Here is a 27,210-nt window from a genome sequence, read left to right on the forward strand (position 1 = left end):
GGACAGCACCAGGAGCCCGCCTGGCAGGACCCTGGCTCTTCCTGTGCCAGTGTTTCCACCTGAGTGCCCTGTGCCAGTGTTTCCACCTGAGTGCCCTGGCTGGGCAGGGATGATAACCTTCCACGCTCCTCTCTGGAGGACAGCTCTGAAGTCTGTGAGCTTGGAGACATTTAGTGACATTTCTCAACTCTGCCGCTGTGACTGCGAACCGGGCAGCTGGGCAGGCAGTGGTTCACATTTACAAAATACAGGGAGCACGCGCGTTTGTTATTCGCTTTTAAGGCTGCGTGCAAATCCAGCGATGTGCCCCACTGAGTGTCCCTCCCCTGGGAGGTGCCCCCGCCCCAGAGCTTGTCTGAGCATCACTGCAGGGACGGGCATGGAGGCTCTTACTTTCTACTCGTAGTTTCTTCTGCTCCATGATGTGGAGCTCCTTCTTGGACGCGTCCAGGGAGGCCAGCTGTGCCTCCTGCTCCTGTGTCACCTTGACCATCTCCTGCTGCAGGCGCAGCCAGGTCACCTGGGCCTGGACCGCCTTGGTGTTGTGCTCTTCGATCAGCTTGCTCAGCCTTTTGATTTCAAGCTCCAGGGGCCCCACTTCTTCCCCCTAGATGGGATATCCATCAACAAGCAAAATTGGGGTGGTGAGTCACGTGTGGAATCCCAGCACTTTGGGAGGCTGAGGTGGGTGGGTCACCCGAGGTCAGGAGTTCAAGACCAGCCTGGCCAACAGGGTGAAACCCCGTCTCTACTCAAAATACAAAAATTAGCCGGTGTGCTGGTGCACACCTGTGGTCCCAGTTACTTGGGAGGCTGAGGCAGGAGAATCGCTTGAACTCAGGAGGCGGAGGTGCAGTGAGTGAGATGGCGCCACTGTACTCCAGCCTGGGCAAGAGAGCAAGACTCCGTCTCAAAAAAAAAAAAAAAAAGTAAAATTAGCCTTCTTGGGCTCAAATGTCTTTGTGAGTGGGCTGCAGAGGGTCTGGACCCCTGAGGTCATGAAACTGGACGAAGGCTGAGGGGCTCGAGTTAGCTCTCAGCAGGGTTGCAAGCCACAGACCCCGCTGGAGGAAATACGACTAAGAGGCTCTGGAGCCCCCTCTAGCTTCCCCGTGGTGGGTGCACCAGCAGGATGGGTGGGGCCTCTGGAACCCAAAGAGGCTTTGAGAGTCCCTCAAAGAGGGACAGGAACCTGGATGACGTATATGGCATCTGGAACCTAAAGGGGCTTGGAGAATACAGGGACCTGGATGACGTATATGGCATCAGGCCTCAAACGCATTAGGCTACTTCCCGTAGAGCAGCAGAATATTTCGTGCTGGGTGAAAATTATTTGGAATTCAGACTTCAGTGGCCTTGAATAACATCTGATTGGACACAGCCATGCCCATTCCTTTACGTTTTATCTACACTCCTTGCTATGGAGGCAGAGCTGTGTCACTGTCGGGAGAGACCGACTGGCCACAAAGCCTGAATACTCTCTGGCCCTGTGCAGAAAAATATGACTTAGAGTGCTTGGCACACGTGCCATTTTGTCTGTAAAGCGGGTAGGGAAAGAGGCAGTTCTGTGCCTTCCAGGAGTTCAGGTCTGACCATGGGGGACCTGAGGGAGCTCTGCCCCGCCAGGCGCCACAGTCAGCTGGGGACCGCGTCTCCCTGCCTGGGACCTCACCCCCAGCTCGGAGACCATCCGCTCCAGCTGCTTGTTGAGGAAGTTGATGAGCCCTTGCTTCCTCTCGATGAGGATTGTGCGCCGGGAGATCTCGCTCTGGCTGTTGGTGATGAGCTCGTTGACTTTCTTCACGTCCTGGTCCAGCTCCAGCAGCGTCTTCCGGTGTGCGTCCAGCCTGCTGCTGGTGTGTGTGATGTCCAGGGTGGTCTGGGCAATGTTGCCGTCGATTTTGGAAAGATGTGTCATCTGAATGGATGAAAGGAAATGCCTGTGAATATTGCCCCCACCAGAGGCCTGGGAAGAGTTTACTGATCCACCGTTCCCTGACGGTTGGGATATTCCTCTGGAGAAATTCCAAACGCACAGTCCTGAGAGCAGGAGGCTGGATTTCCCCCGTCTCAAGGCCCCAGCAAGGAACCTGCTTGTTGGAACCCAGATGTTGGGTTTTTACAGAAAAGAGAGACCATGGTATTTACTTTTCTTATTGATGTGGTTTGGCTGTGTCCCCACTCACCTCTCATCTTGAATTGTGTCCCTGTAATCCCACGTGTCAAGGGAGGGGCCCTGTGGGAGGTGACTGGATCATGGGGGCCATTACCCCCATGCTGTTCTTGTGATAGTGAGTGAGTTCTCACTAGATCTGATGGTCTTGTGTGTTTGACGGTTCCTCCTTCACACACTCTTTCTCTCCTGCTGCCTTGTGAGGGAGGCGCCTGCTTCGCCTTCTGCCATGATTGTAAGTTTCCTGAGGCCTTTCCAGCCATGTGGAACGGTGAGTCAATTAAACCTCCTTCCTTTATCAATTACCCAGTCTTAGGTATTTCCTTACAGCAGTGTGACTAACACACTTCTTAAATAGGAGCACACACATTGTGAGGAAATGTGAAAATACAGGCCAGAATAGAGGATAACACATTCAATTGCCTGCAATTCTGACACAAGTTAGCTACCATTCCCATCTGAATCCATTTTTCCTTCCAGGCTTTTCTATATAACTCTCCAAAATAAAAATAGGATCACACCCTACACACTGGGTGCTAACCTGCTTTTTAATCTGATAACGTTCTCTAAGTTTTAACGGCTGTGCTACACTCTGTCACATTTGGAGCATGGTTTATGAAGCAAGAATCAATTGTTGGACACTGGTTCCTCTGTGGGTTCTGACCCGTCCTGCTGTCCTGCAGGTCTGAGCAGCCAGTGCTGGCCTCCTCTGTGGGCTCTTTGGAGGCAAAAGGCAGATTCCTTTGGATCCCTTCTGGCAATGGGGGGTTTATCGAGAGGACGTTTGTGAGAACGTTTGTGAGAATCAGGAGTGAGGCAGTGACACTCACAGCTGCCATGGTACGGCCAGAGCTGCTCTGGGAATAGGGAGATACAGTCACCACCGGGACGGGGTCCTCTTCCCCAGGGCGTGGCTCTGACAGGTGGCCTCGGGCGCCGTGTCTGCCCCGACCACCCCTGCCCGTCGGCTCCTGCCACGCAAGGCCTCAACTCTCTCACGTCCGTGGGTCCCGCCTACCCCAGCCTCCTCAGGGCCATCTGAGCTTCTCCTCCCACCACGCCTGTGGACTCCATGTCTCTTGCCGGCCACCGTAGGTGACTTCCCAGGAGACCCAGCATCCCCAGAGCATGGAACCCAGACCCTGCCCAGCTGGAGTGGAAGCTTCCGGCGTCCGGAGTTGTGTGGCAATGTCAGCTTGCAGCCTCCTCCTTTGCCAAGGTCACCCTGAGATCTGGGCCCCACAAGGACTCCTGCCTCCCCACTCCCCAGGTGCCCTGCAGGGGCTGTGGCTCCAAGTCCCCTTCAGTCCCTCCCCCGTCACAGCCAGGCCTGCCTCCTCTGCTCCACTCTGGACTGTTTGTGGTCCCTGTGGACCCCACCCTGGCTCCCCCCAGTCATCTACACCATTCCTGGATTAACTGCCTGGACCCCATGGTGGCCAGCTCCAGATGGGTGGTCCCGCCCATCCATACTTTGCTCCTCCTCCCAGATATGCCTCCCCACCCCACCTTCTATCAGCCCATGGGGCTTTGAGCAGTTCAAAAATCAGGTGGGAGGGAGGTACTGTTTTCAACAGCTGGCCTGGCATCCATTGGAAAATTGTCATAATAGATGAATTTGTTGGTCCAAGACTCTTTGCTGCCCTCTTCTGGAAACTGGCAGCAGTACATGTATGATCTATTGGGCTGCCCAGAAAGGGGCTCGGCTGGGGCCCTGGGGGCCTGGGGATTGGGAACTGGACTTGGCAGTGTAGCAGCATGGCTGGACAGGCTCCTTCACACCCACCACGCCCTTCAGCTCTGCCTGGCCAGTTCCTGTCCCACTCCTCAGGAGGGCAAAACCAGCAGAGCTTGGCATTGGGAATCCGTCACTCTCCCCTGAGACTAAAATGGGGACTGTTGGACAGGCCCCACTGCCAGGATGTGCCCTGGAAATGGCACCGTCTGTGGCAGCCTCTGGGGCGGTCTTCCAAAGGGGCCTGCTTGAGGCCGGTGGGGGAGGGTTACCCCTCCGGAAGAGGCAAAGAAAAAAACATTTAAGTAAGGAATTGTTTTTTCTAAGGACACAAGTCCCCTCCACCCCCTATGACAGGCGATAAAGGACAAAGCAAGATCCCAGGGGAAGTGAACGTGAGCTCACAATCGGGGGTGCCCTGCCATGGAATGGACGTCGAAGTCACACTCCAGGGCCCCTCAGGGAAATCTGCTTTTGACTGGCAGCTGGCCATGCGGTGGCTCACACCTGTAATCCCAGCACTTTGGGAGGCTGAGGCGGGTGGATCACAAGGTCAGGAGTTCGAGGCCAGCCTTGCCAACATGGTGAAACCCCGTCTCCACTAAAAATGCAAACATTAGCCAGGCACGATGGCGCCTGCCTGTAATCCCAGCTACTTGGGAGGCTGAGCAGGAGAACTACTTGAACCCGGGAGGCAGAGGTTGCTGTGAGCCAAGATGGCACCACTGCACTCCAGCCTGGGTGACAAGAGCGAAATTCCATCTCAAAAAAATAAACAAATAACAACAAAATAAAATAAGATAAAATAAAAACTAGAAACAGTCTGAAGAGCCTAACAAGAGACTTAGTAAACAAAATATGTACATTTGTAGGATAAGATGTTATACAGAAATGAAAATTTAGGTTTTTGAAGAATATTTGGTGGCATGAGGAAATGTTATGTTGAATACGGTCAATACAGCGAAATGAAAAGCTATACAAGTACCAAAGATTCATTGACTCCCATTCTCTCTGTGGCACAGTTCGGTGATATTAATCACAAATGGACGCACATGGACCTGGGGCTGGGCACAGTGGCACAGGCTAGCAAAGATTCATCGACTCCCATTCTCTCTGTGGCACAGCTCGGTGATATTAATCACAAATGGATGCACATGGACCTGGGGCTGGGCACAGTGGCACAGGCTAGCAAAGATTCATCGACTCCCATTCTCTCTGTGGCACAGTTCGGTGATATTAATCACAAATGGATGCACATGGACCTGGGGCTGGGCACAGTGGCACAGGCTAGCAAAGATTCATTGACTCCCATTCTCTCTGTGGCACAGTTCGGTGATATTAATCACAAATGGATGCACATGGACCTGGGGCTGGGCACAGTGGCACAGGCTAGCAAAGATTCATTGACTCCCATTCTCTCTGTGGCACAGTTCGGTGATATTAATCACAGATGGATGCACATGGACCTGGGGCTGGGCACAGTGGCACAGGCTAGCAAAGATTCATTGACTCCCATTCTCTCTGTGGCACAGTTCGGTGATATTAATCACAAATGGATGCACATGGACCTGGGGCTGGGCACAGTGGCACAGGCTAGCAAAGATTCATTGACTCCCATTCTCTCTGTGGCACAGTTCGGTGATATTAATCACAAATGGATGCACATGGACCTGGGGCTGGGCACAGTGGCACAGGCTAGCAAAGATTCATCGACTCCCATTCTCTCTGTGGCACAGTTCGGTGATATTAATCACAAATGGATGCACATGGACCTGGGGCTGGGCACAGTGGCACAGGCTAGCAAAGATTCATCGACTCCCATTCTCTCTGTGGCATAGTTCGGTGATATTAATCACAAATGGATGCACATGGACCTGGGGGCTGGGCACAGTGGCACAGGCTAGCAAAGATTCATCGACTCCCATTCTCTCTGTGGCACAGTTCAGTGATATTAATCACAAATGGATGCACATGGACCTGGGGCTGGGCATGGTGGCACAGGCCCCGAATCCCAGGGCTTTGGTGGCCAAGGTGGCAGGGCCACTTGAACCCGGGGATTCGAGATTGCAGTGAGCTGTGATTGTGCCACAGCACTCCCGCCTGGGCGACAGAGACCCTGTGTCAAAAAATAAAATACATAAATAAGTAAGAAAAAGAAAATGGGCCTGAGTCCAGTGTTGCGTAAGGTGTGTGCTTGTGTATGTGTGTGTGTTTGTAGGAGGAGTTTGAGTGTGTGTGTTTGTGTTTGTAGGACTTTGAGTGTGTGTATGTGTGTAGGATTTTGAGTGTATGTGTGGGTAGGAGTTTGTGTGTGTGTAGGAGTTTGTGTGTGGTGTGTATGTATGTGTGTTTGTGTTTGCTTGTGTGTTCGTGGGGGCATGTGCAATTGCATGTGTGTTTGTGTGTGTGAATGTGTTTGTGTGTGTGAGAATGACTACGTGTGTATGTTTGTGGGTGGGTGCAAATGTATTTCTGTATTAAAAATTTCCAGAAGGAAATTTACCAAATTAAAAAAAAAAAAAAAGTTGCCTCTGGATGGTGGGTCTAGAGCTGTCTCATTTTCTTCTTTATGCCTTTCTGTATTTCTAGGTTTTCTTTCTTTTTCTTCTTTTTTTTTTTTTTTAGACGGAGTCTCGCTCTGTCACCCAGGCTGATGTACAATGGCATGATCTCAGCTCACTGCAACCTCTGCCTCCCAGGTTCAAGTGATTCTCCTGCCTCAGCCTCCCGAGTAGCTGGGATTATAGGCGCACACCACCACACCCAGCTAATTTTCTGTATTTTTGGCAGAGACAGGGTTTCGCCATGTTGGCCAGGCCGGTCTCGAACTCCTGACCTCAGGTGATCCACCCGCCTCGGCCTCCCAAAGTGCTGGGATTACAGGCATGAGCCACTGCGCCTGGCCTATTTCTAGGCTTTCTACAGTAAAAATGTATCACTCTTACAACTGGAACACCATGGAAAGGAGTGAGCACACGCAGGCCCTCTGCTCACACTGACTCCGCCCTCTCCGCCCCCAGTACGCCTTTGCCCTCACATGCCCAGGCTGCAGGGGGCTTCGCGCAGCCCCACCCTGGGGCAGGGGCCTACCATGTTGGTCTTCTCCTTCTGCAGCTTCAGGATGAGCTGGTTGAAGTATTTGGTGGTCTTGTTGGAGGTCATGTGCTCCTGCAGCTTCTCCCGGATGGCAGCGTCTGTCTTCCTCCTGAGCTCCAGCTCGCCCTGGATGGCTTGGCGGATGGCCTGTAACTCCTCTGTGAGTATCATTTGTTCCTGGAGAGGAGGAGCCACAGGGTGGATGTGCCTGAAGAGGCACCACAGTGTGCCAGGAGTGACCTGTGGGGCGGGCCCGGCCTTACCAGCTGGTCCTGGCTGAGGGCATCCTCTGTGTCCTGCAGGGTGAGCCTGTAAGTGTTGAACTGGCTCTGCAGGGCCACCTGCTTGGTCAGGCACTGGGTGGTGAGCTTCTGCAGCAGTCTGGCTTCCGTCTCTGTCCGGTTCAGGATGCTCGCCAGCTTCTCGTTCTTTTCTTCCTCCTTCATGATGGATTTCTTATAGGCGTCAATCTCACTGTCGATGGACCTGGCTTGATGCTGGCATTCTCTGCAGAAATGGAGGGGGAAGAGCCAGTTATGTGTGAGACATCAGAGAGCCAATGCACAGAGCTATGCCCCACACGAGGGAGCTCACTAAGTAGAACTCAATGCATAGAGAAATAAATTAGGAAGCCAACTCTTTTTTATTTATTTATTTATCTTTTGAGACAGAGTCTCACTCTGTAACCCAGGCTGGAGTACAGTGGTGCGATCTCGGTTCACTGCAACCTCTGCCTCCCAGGTTCAAGTGATTCTCCTGCCTCAGCCTCCTGAGTGGCTGGGATTACAGGTGTGCGCCACCATGCCCGGCTAATTTTTCAACTCTCTTTGTAGAGATGGGGTTTTACCATGTTGCCCAGGCTGGTCTCCTACTCCTGAGCTCAAGCAATATGCCTGCCTTGGCCTCCCAAAGTGCTGGGATTACAGGCGTGAGCCACTGCACCCAGCAGGAAACCATCTTTTTAAATAGTAGCCAAATCTTTAAAACATTTTTCTATTAAAAATTTTTGGCCGGGCACGGTGGCTCAAGCCTGTAATCCCAGCACTTTGGGAGGCCGAGATGGGCAGATCACGAGGTCAGGAGATCGAGACCATCCTGGCTAACATGGTGAAACCCCGTCTCTACTAAAAAATACAAAAAACTAGCTGGGGGGCGACGTGGCGGGCACCTGTAGTCCCAGCTACTCGGGAGGCTGAGGCAGGAGAATGGCGTAAACCCAGGAGGCGGGGCTTGCAGTGAGCTGAGATCCGGCCACTGCACTCCAGCCTGGGCGGCAGAGCGAGACTCCGTCTCAAAAAAAAAAAAAAAAAAGAAAAAAAAATTTATGGATAGATTGGCACATATTTGAGAGGTACATGTGATATTTTGACGCAAGCATACAGCATATCACGATCAAATCTGGGGAACTGGCCATCTATCACCTCATACATGATCCTTCCTTTGTATTGAGAACATTCCAAATCTTCTCCTCCAGCTATTCAGAAATATACACTAACTTACTGTGAACCGTAGTCACTGTGACATGCTGTTGAACACTGGGCCTCGTTCCTTCTCCCTCACTGTATTTTGCACCCAATAACCAAATCTTGACTATTATTTTCTTTTTTTCTTTTTTTCGAGACGGCGTCTTGCTCTGTCGCCCGTTCTGGAGTGCAGTGGTGTGATCTCTGCTCACTGCAAGCTTTGCCTCCTGGGTTCAAGCGATTCTCCTGCCTCACCATCCTGAGTAGCTGGGACTACAGGCGCCCGCCGCTGCACCCGGCTAATTTTTTGTATTTTTAGTAGAGACGGGGTTTCACCGTGCTAGCCAGGATGGTCTTGATCTCCTGATCTTGTGATCTGCCTGCCTCGGCCTCCCAAAGTGCTGGGATGACAGGCGTGAGCCACCGCGCCCGGCCAGCTATTATTTTCAAATAGATGAACGGAACTATTACCTATGGAAAGTCTACGTTGACAACTCTTTTGTACAATGATTACGGGGAGAAGGAAAGCGACACATGGGTCAGACGCTGGGCTGGGGGTTCTCATCTGCCTTAACCATGACAATAGTCCTAGGAAGGAAATAGTCCAGCGTTACAGATGTGGCCACTGAGACTCAGAGCATTCCAATCACTAGCCCAAGGTCCGCAGGAAATGGTGTGGCTGAGGGAACCCCAGCGGGCCTGCTTCAGATTCCATTGTCTTTCCCCTTAGCGTGCTGCGATGAGATAGATGTCTGTCATTAATATCAAGCTCTAAAACACAGATATCGGATAATCAGATCTAAAATACAGATTCAAATCCTGTATTTGTTGGAGTACAGCAGCACGAGCTTGGCTCACTGCAACCTCTGCCTCCTGGGTTCAAGTGATTCTCATGCCTCAGCATGAGGATTTGAATTTTTGTTTGTATGTGAGGCATGTTTTCCTATTATTCTGAGATGTTCTGCTGTCCTTTAAACATTCCTTTCTCTCTCTCTTTTTTTTTTTTTTGAGATGGTGTCTCACTCTGTCACCCAGGCTGGAGTGCAATGGCATGATCTCAGCTCACTGCAGCCTCAAGCCACCCAAGTAGCTGGGATTACATGGTGTGCGCCACCATGCCTGGCTAATTTTTGTATTTTTAGTAGAGATGGAGTTTTGCCACGTTGGCCAGGCTAGTCTCGAACTCCTGACCTCAAGTAATCCACCTGCCTCGGCCTCCCAAAGTGTTGGAATTCCAGGTGTGAGCTACTGCGCCCGGTCATCCAGTATCTATTTTTTTTTTTTTTTTTTGAGACAGAATCTCACTCTGCCACCCAGGCTGGAGTACAGTGGCGCGCTCTTGGCTCACTGCAACCTCCACCTCCTGGGTTCAAGTGATTCTCATGCCTCAGCTGCTCGAGTAGCTGAGACCACAGGCATGCGCCACCATGCCAACCTAATTTTTTTTTTTTTTTTTATTTTAGTAGAGACAGGGTTTCGCCCCGTTGGCCAGGCTGGTCTCGAACTCCTGACCTCAAGTGATCTGCCCGCCTTGGTTTCCCAAAGTGCTGGGATTACAGGCATGAGCCACCACGCCTGGCCATCCAGTATCTATTTTTAATGTGTGTGGATATTTATTGACACACTGATGACATCAGAAAAAGACAAACAGGAAAAGGCCTCATTACGGATCGATGAGAATGATTAAATTATAGCACAGGCATCATTTAGAACACAGTGTGAAGGGAACTGAAAAGAACAACAGCGATTTCCATGTGTTCTAATACGAAATAACTCTAAGACACAGCACAAGAAAAACCGAGGTACAGAGCGGGATGCACCAAGCTGCCACGGGTGACTTTTAAGTGGAGAGAAACACCTGAGAATAATGCATATGTATGCATGAAATGTATCTGGAAAGGCTTTTATGAAACAGTAACAGGTTGCTTGGAAAAGAGAATTGAAAGACTTGGGGATAGGTGTGAGAAAAATATGGAAGGTATTATTCTAGTCCAAGAGGAAAGTACTTCTTGAATATTCGAATAAACACTTATTCAAAGGATAAAACACTATCAATAGCGAAAAGAAGCCTGGCCCACATGGTGAAACCCCATCTCTACTAAAAACACACACAAAAAATTAGCCGGGCATGCTGGTGTGCACCTGTGGTCGCAGCTACTTGGGAGACTGAGGCATGAGAATCACTTGAACCCAGGAAGCAGAGGTTGCAGTGAGCTGAGATTGTTCCGCTGTACTCCAGCCCAGGTGATAGAGCAAGACTCTGACTCAAAAATAAAAAAAAAAAAGAAGATACTGGAGAGATTTGCCATGTCCGTGAAGCAGAAGATTTAATATTATTAAGGCCTCAGTTCTCCTCAAACTCATCTATGGACGCAATGTAATTTCAGTCACATCCCAGAAGGCATTTTCCCCCAGAAACTGACAAGCAAGTTTTAACATTTAAACGGAAACCTAAAGGACCTAGAGTAACCAAAATAAGTTTGTAAAACAACATCAAAGACTCAGACTATCTGATTTTTTTTTTTTTTTTTTTTTTTTTTTTTTTTTTGAGACGGAGTCTCGCTCTGTCACCCAGGCTGGAGTGCAGTGGCCAGATCTCAGCTCACTGCAAGCTCTGCCTCCCGGGTTCACGCCATTCTCCTGCCTCAGCCTCCCAGGTAGCTGGGACTACAGGCGCCGCCACCTCGCCCGGCTAGTTTTTTGTAGTTTTTAGTAGAGACGGGGTTTCACTGTGTTAGCCAGGATGGTCTCGATCTCCTGACCTCGCGATCCGCCCGTCTCGGCCTCCCAAAGTGCTAGGATTACAGGCTTGAGCCACCGTGCCCGGCCCAGACTATCTGATTTTAAGATTTTCCGTAAAGCTCTAGTTAGAAAGACAATGTGGTATTAGTGAAAGAATGACAAAAAGATCAACGGAACAGAATCGAGAGTCCGGAAGCAGACACACACACACACACACACACACACACACGCACACACATGATCAATGGATCTTTGACAAAGGTGTCACAGGATTTCAACAGGAAAAGGACAATCTTTCAACAAGCGGTGCTGGGACAATTAGAGAGAGACACACAAAACCTGCGCCTGGACCCCACTCATACCACAACAAAAGTGAACTTGAAATGGACCAGATGCCTAAATGCAAGACCTAGAAAACTTTAGTGGAAAACTTGGGAGAAAATCTTCGTGACCCTTAGAGAGTTTTTTTTTTTTTTTTGAGATGGAGTCTTGCTCTGTCGCCCAGGCTGGAGTGCAGTGGCGCGATCTCGGCTCACTGCAAACTCTGCCTCCTGGGTTCAAGCCTTCTCCTGCCTCACCATCCTGAGTTGCTGGGATTACAGGTGTGAGCCACCGCGCCCAGCCAGAACTCTTCCCCTCCCCTCCCCTCCCCTCCCCTCCCCTCCCCTCCCTTCCCTTCCTTTCCTTTTCTTTTCTTTTTTGAGGTGGAGTCTTGCTCTGTCCCCCTGGCTGGAGTGCAGTGGCACGATCTCAGCTCGCTGCAAGCTCCACCTCCTGGGTTCATGTCATTCTCCTGCCTCAGCCACCACACATCTGCTAATGGCTATATTTCATGGCTAAAATTAGATGACTAGTAATATCAAATGTTAGCGAGGACGTGGAGCAACTGGGACTCTCATAAACTGCTGGAGAAAATGCAAATTGGAACAAGTCACTTGGGAAAACATTGCAGCAGTTGTTTTCTTGTTTGTTTTTGAGATGGAGTCTCGCTGTGTCACCCAGGCTGGAGTGCAGTGGTGCAATCTTGGCTCACTGCAACCTCCACTTCCAGGCTCAAGCAATTCTCCTGCCTCAGCCACCTGAGTAGCTGGGATTACAGGCATGTGCCACCATACCTGGCTAATTTTTTGTATTTTTGGTAGAGATGGGGTTTTGCCATGCTGCCCAGACTGGTCTCAAACTCTTGAGCTCAAACCATCTGCCTCAGCCTCCCAAAGTGCTGGGATTAAAGGTGTGAGCCACTGCGGCCTGCAAGCACTTGTTATAAAGTAAAATGCACATTGAGCTGGAACCTCACTTCTAGGTACAGGCCAACCTTGGAGATACTGCGGGTTCAGTTGCAGGCCACCACAATTAAGCAAGTATCACAGTAAAGCAAGTCACACAATCATTTTCGGTTCCCCAGTGCATACAGGCTGGGCGCGGTGGCCCACACCTGTAATCCCAGCATTTAGGCTCAGGTGGGCAGATTACCTGAGGTCAGGAGTTCGAGACCAGCCTGCCAACATGGTGAAACCCCATTTCTACTAAAAATACAAAAATTAACCAGGTGTCGCGGTGGGCACCTCTAATCCCAGCTACTGAGGAGGCTGAGGTAGGAGAATCCCTTGAACCCAGGAGGCAGAGGTTGCAGTGAGCTGAGATCACACCACTGCACTCCAGCCTAGGTAACAGAACGAGACTCCATTTTTAAAAAGAAAAAGAAGGCCGGGCGCGGTGGCTCAAGCCTGTAATCCCAGCACTTTGGGAGGCCGAGACGGGCGGATCACGAGGTCAGGAGATCGAGACCATCCTGGCTAACACGGTGAAACCCCGTCTCTACTAAAAAATACAAAAAACTAGCCGGGCGAGGTGGCGGGCGCCTGTAGTCCCAGCTACTCAGGAGGCTGAGGCAGGAGAATGGCGTAAACCCGGGAGGCGGAACTTGCAGTGAGCTGAGATCCGGCCACTGCACTCCAGCCTGGGCGACAGAGCGAGACTCCGCCTCAAAAAAAAAAAAAAAGAAAAAGAAAACTTCATTGCTAAAAAATGCTAACAATCACCTGAGCCTTTATCAAGTCATACTTGATAAAGTATGCTGGTAGAGGGTCTTGCATTGGTGTTGCTGGCTGCTGGCTGATTAGGGTGCTGGTTGCTGAAGGCTGGGGTGACTGTGGCAATTTTTTTTTTTTTTTTTTTTGAGACAGTGTCTGGCTCTGGTTCTGCCACCCAGGCCAGAGTGCAGTGGTGTGATCTTGGCTCACTGCAACCTCAGCCTCCTGGGCTCAAGCCACCTCCTCTCTCAGCCTTTCGAGTAGCTGGGACTACAGGTGCACACCACCCTACCTGGCTAATATTTGTATTTTTTGTAGAAATGAGGTCTCACCATGTTGCCCAGGCTGGTCTCCAATTCCTGAGCTCAAGTAATCCGCCTGCCTTGGCCTCCCAAAGTGTTGGGATTACAGGTATGAGTCACCCCACCTGGACAGCAATTTCTTAAAATAAGACAACAATGAAGTTGGTCACATGGATTGACTCTTCTTTTATGACAGATTTCTCTGTTGTATGTGATGCTGTTTGATAGGATTTTACCCAGGCAAGACCTTTCTGCAAAATTGGAGTCAATCCTCTCAAACCCTGTTGCTGCTTTATCAACCAAGTTCATGGAATATTCTAAATTCTGTGTGTGTGTGTGTGTGTGTGTGTGTTTGAGACGGAGTCTCGCTCTGTCACCCAGGCTGGAGTGCAGTGGCACGATCTCAGCTCACTGCAATTTCCGCCTCCCGGGTTCATGCCATTCTCCTGCCTCAGCCTCCTGCGTAGCTGGGACTACAGGCGCCGCCACCACACCTGGCTAATTTTTTTGTGTGTGTTTTTAGTAGAGACGTGGTTTCACCGTGTTAGCTAGAATGGTCTCGATCTCCTGACCTCACGATCCACCCACCTTGGCCTCCCGAAGTGCTGGGATTACAGGCGTGAGCCACCATGCCCACCCAGAATATTCTAAATTCTTTGTTAATTCAACAATGCACATGGCATCTTCACAGGAGCAGATTCCACCTCAAGAAACCGCTTTCTTTGCTCATCCATAACAAGCAACTCCTGGTCCATTAAAGTTTGATCATGTGAACGCAACAATTCCATCCCATCTCAGCTCTACTTCTCATTCTAGCTCTTGCTGTTTCCACCACATTGGCAGTGACTTTCTGCACTGAAGTCGTGAACCCTCAAAGTCATCCACAGAGGTTACAATCACTTTTGTTAATGTCAATATTAAGTTGGTGCAAAAGTAATTGCGGTTTTGCCATTAAAAGTTATATTTTGGGGCTGGGCGCGGTGGCTCATGCCTGTAATCTCAGCACTTTGGGAGGCTGAGGCGGGCAGATCATTTGAGGTCAGGAGTTCGAGACCAGCCTGGCTAACATGATAAAACCCTGTCTCTACTAAAAATACAAAAATTAGCTGGGCGTTTGGCCTCAGCAGTGACCACCACGCAGCGATCACCCCTGTCTCCACCCCACAGCGACCACCCCGCAGCGACCACCCCTGCCTCCACCCCGCAGCGACCACCCTGCAGCGACCACCCTGCCTCCATCCTCTGAGCTTTGCATGTTCCACTAACCCTGGGCGGGCGGCAGATGGAGGTGTCAGGCTGCTGGCGCCTCTGCAAGGGCAGAACACTAACGTGACCGTGGGTGGGGCCTTGTGGATTTGCCCCCAGCAAAAGCAATTCCAACATTAAAAAAAAAAAAAAAATTGCTGGGTGTAGTGACAGGCACCTGTAATCTTAGCTACTTAGGAGGCTAAGGCAGGAGAATTGCTTGAACCCGGGAGGTGGACTTTGCAGTGAGCTGAGATTGTGCCACTGCACTCCAGCCTGGGCAACAAGAAAGAAACTCCATCTCAAAAAAAAAAAAAAAAAACCAAAAAAGTAATATTTTGGGCCGGGCACGGTGGCTCATGCCTGTCATTCCAGCACTTTGGGAGGCCAAGGTGAGTGGATCACTTGAGGTTGGGAGTTCAAGACCAGCCTGGCCAACAGGGTTGAAAAATTACTAAAAATACAAAAAATACAAAAAATTAGCCAGTCTCTACTAAAAGTACAAAAAATTAGCCAGGTGTGGTGGTAAGGACCTGTAATCCCAGCTACTCAGAAGTCTGAGGCAAGAGAGTTACTGGAATCTGGGAGGCAGAGGCTGCAGTGAGCCAAGATCGTACCACAGCACTCCAGCCTGGGCAACAGAGCAAGGCTCCATCTCAAAAAAACCAAAAGCAATATTTTGACCTCCTCCCATGAATCGTGAATATCCTTAATGTTATTTAGGATGGTGAGTCTGTTCCAGAAGGTTTTCAATTTACTTTGCTCAGATCCATCAGAGCAATCACTATCTATGACAGCTAGAGCTTTACAGAATGTATTACGGCAATGATAAGACTTGAAGGTTGAAATTACTCCTCGACCCATGGGTTGCAGAATAAATGCTGTGTTACAGGTGCGGAAACAATGTTCATCTCCTTGCACAGCTCCAGCTCCATCAAAACTCTTGGGTGACCAGGTGCATTTTCTTTCTTTCTTTTTTTCGGTTTTAGAGACAGGGTCTTGCTATGTTGCCCAGGCTGGTCTAGAACTCTTGGCCTCAAGCAATTCTCTCACCTTGACCTCCCAAAGTGCTCGGATTACTTGAGCTACCATGCCCACCAGGTGCATTTTCTTTTTTCTTTTTTTTTCTTTTTCTTTTTTGAGACAGAGTCTCACTCTGTTGCCCAGGCTGGAGTGCAGTGTTGCGATCTCGGCTCACTGTAAGCTCCATCTCCTGGGTTCATGCCATTCTCCTGCCTCAGCCTCCCGAGTAGCTGGGACTACAGGTGCCCATCACCATGCCCAGCTAATTTTTTGTATTTTTAGTAGAGACGGGGTTTCACCATGTTAGCCATGATGGTGTCGATCTCCTGACCTCGTGATCCACCCGCCTCAGCCTCCCAAAGTGCTGGGATTCCAGGTGTGAGCCCCTGTGCCCGGCCAGAAGGTTTGATCTTCTATCTACACCACCTGAACTTTCTCCAGATGAGCAATGAGGCTGCTTCCCTTTCTTTTGTGTGTTCATTACAGCAGCACTTTACATTTCCTTCAAAAACTTTTCCTTTGTGTTCACAACTTGGCTAACCCTTCTGTGCAAGAGGCCTAGCTTTTGGCTTATCTCAGCTTTTGACATGCCTTCCTCAGGAAGCTTAATCATTTCTAACTTTTGATTTAAAGTGAGAGGCGCCCAGGAGCGATGGCTCATGCCTGTAATCCCAACACTTTGGGAAGCCAAGGCGGGCGGATCATTTGAGGTCAGGAGTTCGAGACTAGCCTGGTGAAACTCCGTCTCTACTGAAATACAAAAATTAGCCAGGCGTGGTGGTGGGCGCCTGCAATCTCAGCTACTTGGGGGGCTGAGGCAGGAGAATCGCTTGAACCTGGGAGGCGGAGGTTGTAGTGAGCTGAGATTGTGCCACTGCACTCCAGCCTGGGCGACAGACTAAAATAAATAAATAAAATAAAAATAAAGTGAGAGGCATGAGACTTTTCCTCTCACTTGAGCACTTAGTGGCCATTGTAGGCCTAACTTCAATATTGTTGAGTCTTGGAGAATAGGGAGGCCCAAGGAGAGGGAGAGAGATGGAAGAACGCTGACCAGTGGAGCAGTCAGTACACACACGTCTTAAGTTTGCTGTCTTAAATGGGGGCAGTCCGTGACTTTGCCGAAAACCAATTACAATAGTTAATGTCAAAGGTCACTGATCACAGATCACCATACCAGGCGATGACAATGAAAAAATTTGAAATATGCGAACGACCAACACGTGGTGCAGAGGCAGGAACGGAGCACAGGCCGCTGGAGAAACGGTGCCGACGGACTTGCTCCACACGGAGCTGCCATCAACCTTCAATTTGTAAAAAATGCGATTCCTGTCATCCCAGCACTGTGGGAGGCCAAGGTGGGCGGATCACGAGGTCAGGAGATCGAGATCATCCTGGCTGACACGGTGAAACCACGTCTCTACTAAAAAATACAAAAAATTAGCCGGGCGTGGTGGCAGGTGCCTGTAGTTCCAGCTACTCGGGATGCTGAGGCAGGAGAATCGCTTGACCAGGGAGGCAGGGGTTGCAGTGAGCTGCAGTCACTCCAGTGCTCTCCAGCCTGGGCGACAGAGTGAAACTCTGTCTCAAACAAAAGCAATTCCACGTAGTAGGAGAAGGCGAGACACACTGAAACGAGATGCGCCTCTATTTACCCAAGAGAAACGGAAACAGGTAACCATACAAAGATCTGTTCAGAACAGTCACAGCAGCTTTCTTCATGGTATTCCAAAGGTAAAAGCCAAATGTCCATCAGTTGGTGGATGGACAAATACATCTGATGTATCCATGCAAGGGAATACTATTCAACAATAAATAGGAACAGACTACTGATCTTGCAACATGGGTGGGTCTCAAAAGCATGATGCCAAGTGGAAGAAGCCAGACAAGAAAAGCTACAGACTGTGCGATTCCATTTATATGACATTCTAGAAATGGCAGAGCTATAGGCACAGAAGGCGGCACAGCGGTTGCCAGGGCTGGAGGTATGCAATTTTGTACATAAATTATCCCCAGTAATCCTGACTTCAAGTAAATAAGTTACTCATTTTCTTTTTTTAGGAAGGAGTAGCCTTATAAATATCTACATTTGACAATAAAAATAAGATGTCTAATTTAAAAAGATACACTCACAAACTGTTTGACAGAACTCCTAACATGCCGGCGGGGGCTGGGGGAGGAAACGTGTGCCTGAGAGTGTGCGGACATGCTAACAAGTCTCCTTGTCACAAAAGCAGAAAGATGATGGTATTTTAAAATCCTTTTCTCTGTTTTTCAAATGTCCTGTAACGCAATCACTTATCCTTGATAAGGATTTTTTTTTTCTAATTGCACTTTAAAAACTCCGTAGATTAGCAGGCACCAATAGAAAGTACAGGTTCTCGTCAGCTTACGGTGGGGGTGCAGCCCGGCAAACCCGACGTAAGTTGAAAATATCCTAAGTCCAAAATGCGGGCTGCGTGCGGTGGCTCACGCCTGCAATCCCAGCACTTTCAGAGACCAAGAGGGCAGATCACCTGAGGTCAGGAGTTCAAGACCAGCCTGGCCAACACGGTGAAACCCCGTCTCTTTTAAAAATACTAAATTAGCTGGGCATGGTGGTGGTGCATGTCTGTAATCCCAGTTAGCTGAGAGGTTGAGGCAGGAGAATCGCCTGAACCCAGGAGGTGGAGGTTGCAGTGAGCTGAGATTGAGCCATTGCACTCCAGCCTGGGCGACAAGAGTGAAACTTCATCTCAAACAAACAAACAAAAAACCCAAAATGCACTTCCTGCAGATTGCCTGCCAGGCGCCCCGGCTCAGCCCAGCCTCCCTCAAACATGCTCAGGACACTCCCATGAGCCTACAGGTGGCAAAATCATCTCCTACAAAGCCTGTTTGATAACAAAGTGTTGGGCATCCATGTAATTTATAGAATACCGTGCTGAAAACCGGGAGGCTGTGTGGGACTCGAAGCCCAGTTTCTGTTGCCTGCCTGTTGCTTTAATACCATGGTAAAGTCTAAAAATCGTTAAGTCAGGGACTGTCTGTGAACGAAACAAAAAGAACATGTGGAATCTAGAATATGGCCCAGGTGTTGGGCCCTGGGCCTCTGAGGATGAAGCGGGGAACGCAGGAGGTGTCTGTGGTCATGAAGCGGGGAACGCAGGAGGTGTCTGTGGTCATGAAGCGGGGAACGCAGGAGGTGTCCAGCAGCCTGTGGTCAAGGCCGGGTTCTCTCCCAGGACGCTGCCCACAGCTTTTGTCCTCGGGTTGGCCTGCCTGGCAGCCGTGGCCACAGCTGAGGGCCTGGGAGGAGGCTGCGAGGCAGTGTGGCTGACCGATCCACATCTCAGGGTAAAGGGGCTGTGGCCGCGGGCCAAGACCTGTCTGCCCCTGTATTTCCTGCCAGGAAATAGGACAAAGGCAGGTAAGAAGACGGTGTTTTTGGCTCCAAGTCCCAAGGGCGTGTGAATTCTGATTAGGTTATCTGTCCCCAAGTTAAGTACAGTCCAGGCTTTGTTTTCTGAGAGTGAAAGTGAGCCATTTCCCTGCATACGTGATGGGAAGGGGCTGACCGTGGGCGCCTCGTGGTTATCCACCTAGCTTTGGGACCCATGTTGGATTCCGTGGACCGCCGTGGTCTTTGGAGGGTTGGTGTGGTGGGGCCGGTCTGGTCTCGAGGGTCATACATGGCTCCTTCAGGACTTCTGGCTGCTGGGCAGGGCAGTGTCCAGCTCCCACAGGCAGGCCCAGATGGACAGGGGATGTGCTCACAAGCATGGTCATTACCCGGTGGGAAGGAGGGACGGGACACCTTGAGCTACCACAGCAGTCCTGAGGGGCCTCACCCATGTCCCCGTGTCTGGGGACATTTATTTTTGTTTGTTTGTTTGTTTTTTGAGACAGGTTCTGACTCTGTTGCCCAGGCTGGAGGGCAGTGGCACCATCTCGGCTTACTGCAGCCTCGACCTCCTGGGCTCAAGCAGTCCTCCCACCCAGCCTCCTGAATAGCTGGGACTACAGGTCTACAGGTGCACACCATCATGCCCAGCTAATTAAAAAATTTTTGAGACACAGGGTCTTGGTCTGTTGCCCGCGCTGGAGTGCAGTAGTGCAATCACAGTTCACTGCAGCCTCAAATTCCTAAACTCAAGTGACCATCCTGCTTCTACCTCTCAAGCAGATGAGACCACAGGCACACACCACCACACCTGACTATTTTTTATGTTTTACTTTAGAGACAAGTTCTTACTATGTTGCCCAGGCTGGTCTTGAACTCCTGGGCTCAAGGGATCCTCTTGCCTCAGTCTCCCAAAGCACTGGGATTACAGATAGGAGCCACTATGCCCACCCATGGGGGCACATTTCTAATGGGGTTGTTACTCTGCCTTTGGTCTGTGGCCTCAGGTCTGCTGGGTCACCAGTGTCCTTGGGTATATGGGGCGTTGGTGGTGACTGGGCCCCACCTGCCAGATCCCCAGGCTAGAAGGAGGCCTGCTGGGGACACTGTGGCAATGCCCACACCCAACCCATCCCACACTGCCTTCCACTCCTTTCTCCTCCATCAACTGGGGGCAAGGACAGTGTTCCCTTTGACGGGCTACACCAGACCGAGCTGAGCCTGGGGCCTGTCACCCAGGAAACAGTGAAACTGCCGGCTTGTTGACTGGCTCTAATTCTGCATTCAGTCTTTCTCCATCCTGTCCTCCCTCCCTAGGGCAGGCTCCAGCACTCCACACCAAGGGGAAGTGCCTTTGAGGAGTCGTCTCTGCCATCATCAGGATTGAGGGAAAAGTAAGTCTAGATTAGGGCAAGCCCTCAGTTTTCTTTCTTTCTTTCTTTCTTTCTTTTTGAGACTAAGTCTCGCTCTGTCGCCCAGGCTGGAGTGCAGTGGCGCCATCTCGGCTCACTGCCACCTCCACCTCCCGGGTTCAAGTGATTCTCCTGCCTCAGCCTCCTGAGTAGTTGGGACTACAGGTGCCCGCCACCACGCCTGAATGACTTTTTGTATATTTAGTAGAGACGGGGTTTCACCGTGTCAGCCAGGATGGTCTCGATCTCCTGACCTCGTGATCCACCCGCCTCGGCCTCCCAAAGAGCTGGGATTACAGGCGTGAGCCACCGTACCCGGCCCCTTCGGCTTCCTTAGGTTGACATAAACAGGAAACAGAATAACATGTTTCATGTTTCTCCTGAACTTTTATGACCGTGTGCAAAACCCCTGAAAAAACAGGGAAGACAGAAAAAAAAAAAAAAAAAAAAAAAGCCAAGACAAGCACAGCTTCTGAGCTAAGCTTGCAGCTTGTGTATGAGACACGCGGCCAAGATTATGGTTAGTGCCTCCTCCACCACAGCAACCCCCCACCAAGGACAGGGAAGTCAGACTGTCTTCTGTGCATTAGGTTGTAGACTCGACATCAGATGAAGAGAGACACGAAGGTATGGGAAAAGAGAAAGGGTGAGGTTTGGCTGGAACCTGATCAAAGGTATTAACTTATCTGAAAAAATGCCACGGGCGTCAGGAGGGAGGAGGGGTGGGGAATGGAATGGAGAAAGCAGCCAAGGTCAGGGTGAGGGTTGCTCGGGGGACACCTCCCGCCCATGTGGTTGGACTGGCCATGAACTTCAGGGAGGAAGCAGGAAGCAGGCAGGGCTGGGGCCCAGGCATTCTGCCCTTTAGCGGGTCCCTGAGCATGGGTCTGTGTCATCGATTCCTGTGTCCTCCTCCCCCACAGATTAGAATCTGCTAGTCCAAGTGTGCAGCATTGGGTTCTTTGGTGTTTATGTTCCTGTTTTTTGGCACTATCTTGGCTCACTGCAAGCTCTGCCTCCTGAGTAGCTGGGACTACAGGTGCCCGCCACCGCGCCCAACTAATTTTTTATATTTTTAGTAGAGACGGGGTTTCACCGTGTTAGCCAGGATGGTCTCGATCTCCTGACCTCGTGATCCGCCCGCCTCGGCCTCCCAAAGTGCTGGGGTTACAATCGTGAGCCACCGCGCCTGAATGGGCTGTTATTCTCAGTTACACGTCAGGTTCTGGTGAGCTCAATTCATGTAAACTAACTCCAGGACAAGTGTGCCTTCTCGGTTTGATGGCAAAAACAAGCTTCTGGGTCAGGGGGTCCTGCCCCACAGGGATCTTATAGGATGAAAGCTCCAGACACACCCAGACAGCCACCAGGGTACTGGCCTTGTATGCACCATCCTGACCATCAGCCAGGAATGTCACCATTTTCTAAGATGCTCTACAAATCTGAACATCTCAAGGTCAATATTTGAGGTATAGTTCAGTCACTGCACTCCTAGCTTGGAAGTCCTAAGCAATGCAATAATTTATTTCTGTAATAATGGCCCTGACCTATTAAACCTGTCTCCAAGTTGCTTCTTCAAATCTATTTGGGTGCAAACAGCAAATCTCTGCAATTACTTCTTACACTTCTCACAATGTCCTACACGGCCTGCACTTTTAAAAGATTGGCTGGGCGCAGTGGTTCTCTCCTATAATCCCAGCACTTTGGGAGGCCAAGGTGGGTGGATCACCTGAGGTCAAGAGTTCAAGACCAGCCTGGCAAACATGGTGAAACCCCCTCTCTACTAAAAATACAAAAATTAGCTGGGGCTGGCGGTGCATGCCTGTAATCCCAGCTACTCTAGAGGCTGAGGCAGGAGAATCGCTTGAACCCAGGAGGCAGAGGCTGCAGTAAGCCAAGATGGCACCACTGCACTCTAGCCTGGGGGACAGAGAGAGACTCCATTGCAAAAACAATAAAAATAAAATAAATAGACGATGGGCCTCACTCCTCCACGGGGCCTTGGTGCACTGAGCTGCAGGTGAAGTCCGGAGCTCTCTCATTTGTGCAGTATTTGTGTGTGTACATATTTGGCTAAAATATTCACTCAACATTCTGTGCATGCATATTTTATAAAACAAGATATCTATTTTTTTCATCGATCCGATTGGCACAGCCCTAAAGTGTGACAACATGCTGAGCTGTCAGGGGACTTTGAAACACTGCTGCCGGGGGTGTGACTGTCACAATCCTACTTAGCAATACCCGCTAGACCCAGACATTCCAGGCTTGATGGGTAATATAAAAAAAAATTAGGCCGGGCGTGGTGGCTCACGCCTGTAATCGCAGCACTTTGGGAGGCTGAGGCAGGCAGATCACCAGGTCAGGAGATCGAGACCATCCTGGCTAACACGGTGAAACCCCATCTACACTAAAAACACAAAAAATTAGCTGGGCATGGTGGCAGGCGCCTGTAGTCCCAGGCGCCTGTAGTCTCGGGAGGCTGAGGCAGGAGAATGGCGTGAACCCAGGAGGCGGAGCTTGCAGTGAGCTGAGATCACACCACTGCACTCCAGTCTGGGCGACAGAGCAAGGCTATGTCCCAAAAAAACAAAAAGTCATTTCCTTCACTCCCATGAGTCAACAATATAAAGCCAAAGGGAACACTGTGGTTTGATACAGGCGATGTTTGGTTGAAGCCTGGTTTCCCCTATAAAGATGCAGGTAGAGGAACCGGAGCCAGCTGTGGCCGGGCAAGGGCCCCTCTTCCTGTGTCACCGGTTGCCTGCACACCAGGACGAGAGGACTTGGCCATCTGCCCACATGGGCGGCTTTTTCCTCCTGCCCCAATGCTAGGACTTAATACCTGACTGTTAATTACATTGCTCAGCTGCCTCGGGCCTTGAGAAAAGTCAAGACCGGCTTCTCTCTGAGCGTCCAGCACCTGGCCTGGCTCTCCAAGGCTCATGACCTGTGAACCCCGCAGCGTCCCCAGGGGAAGACGCCACCTCTGAGACGTTCCTGTGGTCCAGCTCTCCCCTGCATCCCAGACTAACCAGCGTCCTCTCTGTACACCGTCCTCATTGCCCTCAGAGACACGGCTTCCTTTTGGTTGCAAAACATTGTAAAAATCGTATTCGATCAGGTCTCCTCCTCCCTGGCCCACAGTCACCAGCACCTGCTCCCGCGACAAGCAAAGGCTCCTGGTTTTCTGGGATCCCTTCTCTAATTTCTGTGCAATCGCAAGAAAGCGTATGCATTCGTCCAGTCTTCCTTCCCTCTCGTGCTCCGTGGGAGCACACCACACACGCTGTTCTGCACCTCATTGCTTTTTCCACTTAACAGCGTGTGCTGGATCTCTTCCCAAGTCAAAATACAAACACCGCTCATTCCCGCCTTTCCACCACGTGGCATTCCACTGGGATACTTCTACAGGGAAGCTTTCTGCCCGGGTCACCGAGGGTGTTCCCGTTCCTTTGTTATTGTGGTGTTGCTGTAGATAACCAGGTCCAGGAATGCTATGCTCACTAGGATGCTATATAATTTGTTTAAAATTCAAGCAATTCTCTGCCTCAGCCTCCCGAGTAGCTGGGATTGCAGGTGCCCGCACCATGCCTGGTTAATTTTTGTATTTTTAGTAGAGACGAGGTTTTACTATCTTGGCCAGGCTGGTCTTGAACTCCTGGCCTCATGATCCACCTGCCTCGGCCTCCCAAAGTGTTGGGATTACAGGTGTGAGCCACCATGCCTGGCTGGAAATGAGTATGTTTAATCCAGCATTATTCATTTGAAAATGTTTTGGTCTAAAAACCTTTATTTTTTTTTTTTTTGAGATGGAGTCTTCCTCTGTCGCCCAGGCTGGAGTGCAGTGGCGAGATCTCAGCTCACTGCAAGCTCCGCCTCCCGGGTTCACGCCATTCTCCTGCCTCAGCCTCCCGAGTAGCTGGGACTACAGGCACCGCCACCACACCCGGCTGATTTTTTGTATTTTTAGTAGAGACGGCGTTTCACCGTGTTAGCCAGGATGGTCTCGATCTCCTGACCTCGTGATCCGCCTGTCTCGGCCTCCCAAAGTGCTGGGATGACAGGCGTGAGACACTGCGCTCGGCCGGAAATGAGTATGTTTAATCCAGCATTATCCATTTGAAAATGTTTTGGTCTAAAACTTTTAAAAACAAAACGGTTTCATTTTGTTTCTTTAGTCACAGGACCCAAAAGGAAACGCATCTCCTGGTTGTGTGACTGCTGCGGGCCGCCTGGCTGCGGGTGCTGTGGGACCAGCCTATCCCTCATTCCTTGGTCCAGCCTTTCTTGAGCGCTTGCTGTATGCCAGGCTCTGTGCTGGGCACAAGGGGTGGAGACTACGAAAGGTGGAGGCGAGGTTAAAGTCAGCGGGTGAGCCACGTGCCACCACAGTGCTCAGCTTTTGCTTTCTGGGTCCCGACACCTGGTCACCCTGGGTGGTTTTAGGAATGAAGGCAGCAGCTGTGTCTCCAACGCCCCGCCCCGAGCCACGCATCCATCCCCAGAAGTGACGGGATGCCTGGAGAAGGCCTCTTCCTCCCCTTCCTTCGGAGATTAAAACAGAATTTCAGTTGGAATGCAGCCCTCAGGCAGAACAATCGGATGGGATGGGGTTTCCGCACTCAGGTGGTGATACTGCAAATCAAAGGGACATCTTTACCTCCCAAAGAGACCTTTCTCTTTACCCTGCTCTCTGTGTTTCTACTTAATCCTGCCAGGAAATCTGAGCAGAAAAGCCTCGCTCCTCCCCGTGCCGCAGTGTTGGAAAGGATTTAAGAATCGCTGAAATCTTATCAAACAATGAGGGAGCTTTCCGGATGGAAGCCTGGACCCGGGGCTCCAGGTGCACCTTCTGTCCCAGAGATCCGGTGGACCCAGAAGGAGGGGCGTAGGGTGGGCCTGCCACGGACCCCTGGGGTTCCCGCATGTCCTCGCCGCCTGTGGCCCTGCAGTACCTGAGTGCCTCCAGCACTGCCCTGTGGGCCTCGTCACGGTGCTTCATGCCCACCAGGCTGGTGGCCCACTGCTGCAGGATGCGCCTCTTCTCCATGCAGATGGCATCGATCTCTGTGCAGGCCTGCAGCCAACAGGGGAGAGGGCAGGAACGGCTGTCTCATTTCATTTGCGAGCAAAGCCCAAGAACAGCAGAGCCTCGCACTCCCAAATCTTCCTCTTTTCCTTCTATCACCTGTACTTTCCTTGATCATGCATCCACAGAAGGTAAACAGAAGCCTGAATGTAGCTTTCAGGATAACCCGCACCTGCTTTGAGCCTTTGCTCAGGGCCTGTGGTGCTCGGTGCTTGGGAATGAGGAGGGGGAGGGAGGCAGGAGAGGGAGGAAGGGGGAGGGAGGAGGGGGAAGATGAAGGAGGGAGGAGAGGGAGGAAGGGGGAGGGAGGAGGGGGAAGATGAAGGAGGGAGGAGGGAGGAGAGGGAGGAGGGGAAAATGAAAGAGGGAGGAGGGGGAAGATAAAAGAGGGAAGGGGAGAGGGGAGAGGGAGGAGGGAGGGGAGAAGGGAGAAGAGGAGGGGAATCCTGGCCAGCATCCGTGAAACATCATTGTGGGGTTGGTGGTGTCACTGATTCGGGCTGAGGTCCTACAGGATGGGATGGGCCCAGCATCACTTCCTGTAGGGAGCCCATGATGGAAGGAGGTGTTTGTCTCAAGAATGACCAGGCCTGGATGCTCTCGTCCGGCCAGGAGAAGCAGGGCTGCCTAGACCGGGAATGAGGAGGCACAACCAGACAGTCAGGGGTGGGTAGGTCAGGCAGGCTGAGCGGAGGCTGGAAGTCTAGGGGCATTGTGGGGGCAGTGAGGGGCAACTGCAGTAAGGGCTTGGGCCCATGTAGGGGAGGGGCTTGAAAACGAGGTGGGTGGTTCAGGAATTTACTCCAAGGGCAAGGGGAGTTCCTTTATGCTCGGGGCACAGAGGTTAAGGCTGGTACAGTTGCCTGGGCTGAATCTCACCTGCTGTGCCTCAGTGTCCCCAGCTGTGATATAGGTACAAGAGTGGCACCTACGTCCCGGGGCTGTCGGGTCAAGTGAGTTGAGGCCTGCATGCCCAGCACGGCCTGGATCGTGGTCTTATTTTGAGTGGTGTTTGGGATTCTTGATGAGTCATCCCCTAATGCAAAGCATTGTGACTTTAGCAAGCCGGCGGCCTGAGTCAGCCAACTGGGGCATCCTGCAGAACGCCAAGTCCCAGAAGTGCCTGCACGCCATGACACCCAGACAAGCTTGGCAGACAATGACTGAAGCCACAGTGCGTTAGCACATCACAGGGGAGCCGAGGGCCGCGCCAGGCATGAGAGAGGCCATCACCCTGGAGAGACCACGCTTGGCTGTGACGGTTTCTGAACCATCTATTCATTACGACATAACCTAAAATGGTGTGAATTAAGTACACCACGATGAGGGGGACTGGTTTTTCCTCTCACAGACACTTACTTAGGATTATCGAGCAGCCTAGGAAGGGACATTGTGTACATCCAGGGACTGACTTCCCTTTTGTCTGGAGTATTTCCTTTCATTGTAGCTGACACGGTACAGCTGTCTCTCTCTGGGGTACCGAGTGATATTTCACCACTTGTGTACTGCTTG

General features: G+C 51.0%; 1 protein-coding gene across 1 annotated transcript in view; it reads right to left on the minus strand.

Moving 5' to 3' along the window:
* The window catches only part of CCDC40 (coiled-coil domain containing 40), a 66,875-nt gene that overhangs the window by 14,310 nt on the left and 25,355 nt on the right, over positions 1–27,210 (minus strand). The window contains exons 10-14 of the mRNA XM_010379718.2: positions 25,565–25,686; positions 7,268–7,511; positions 6,999–7,181; positions 1,673–1,918; positions 394–607 (exon numbers count right to left, since the gene is read on the minus strand). Of these exons, the coding sequence (XP_010378020.1) occupies positions 394–607; positions 1,673–1,918; positions 6,999–7,181; positions 7,268–7,511; positions 25,565–25,686 (1,009 nt within the window). The remainder of the gene's footprint in view (positions 1–393; positions 608–1,672; positions 1,919–6,998; positions 7,182–7,267; positions 7,512–25,564; positions 25,687–27,210) is intronic.

The sequence above is a fragment of the Rhinopithecus roxellana genome, chromosome 19, assembly GCF_007565055.1.
Source record: "Rhinopithecus roxellana isolate Shanxi Qingling chromosome 19, ASM756505v1, whole genome shotgun sequence".
Classification (NCBI taxonomy): Eukaryota; Metazoa; Chordata; class Mammalia; order Primates; family Cercopithecidae; genus Rhinopithecus; species Rhinopithecus roxellana.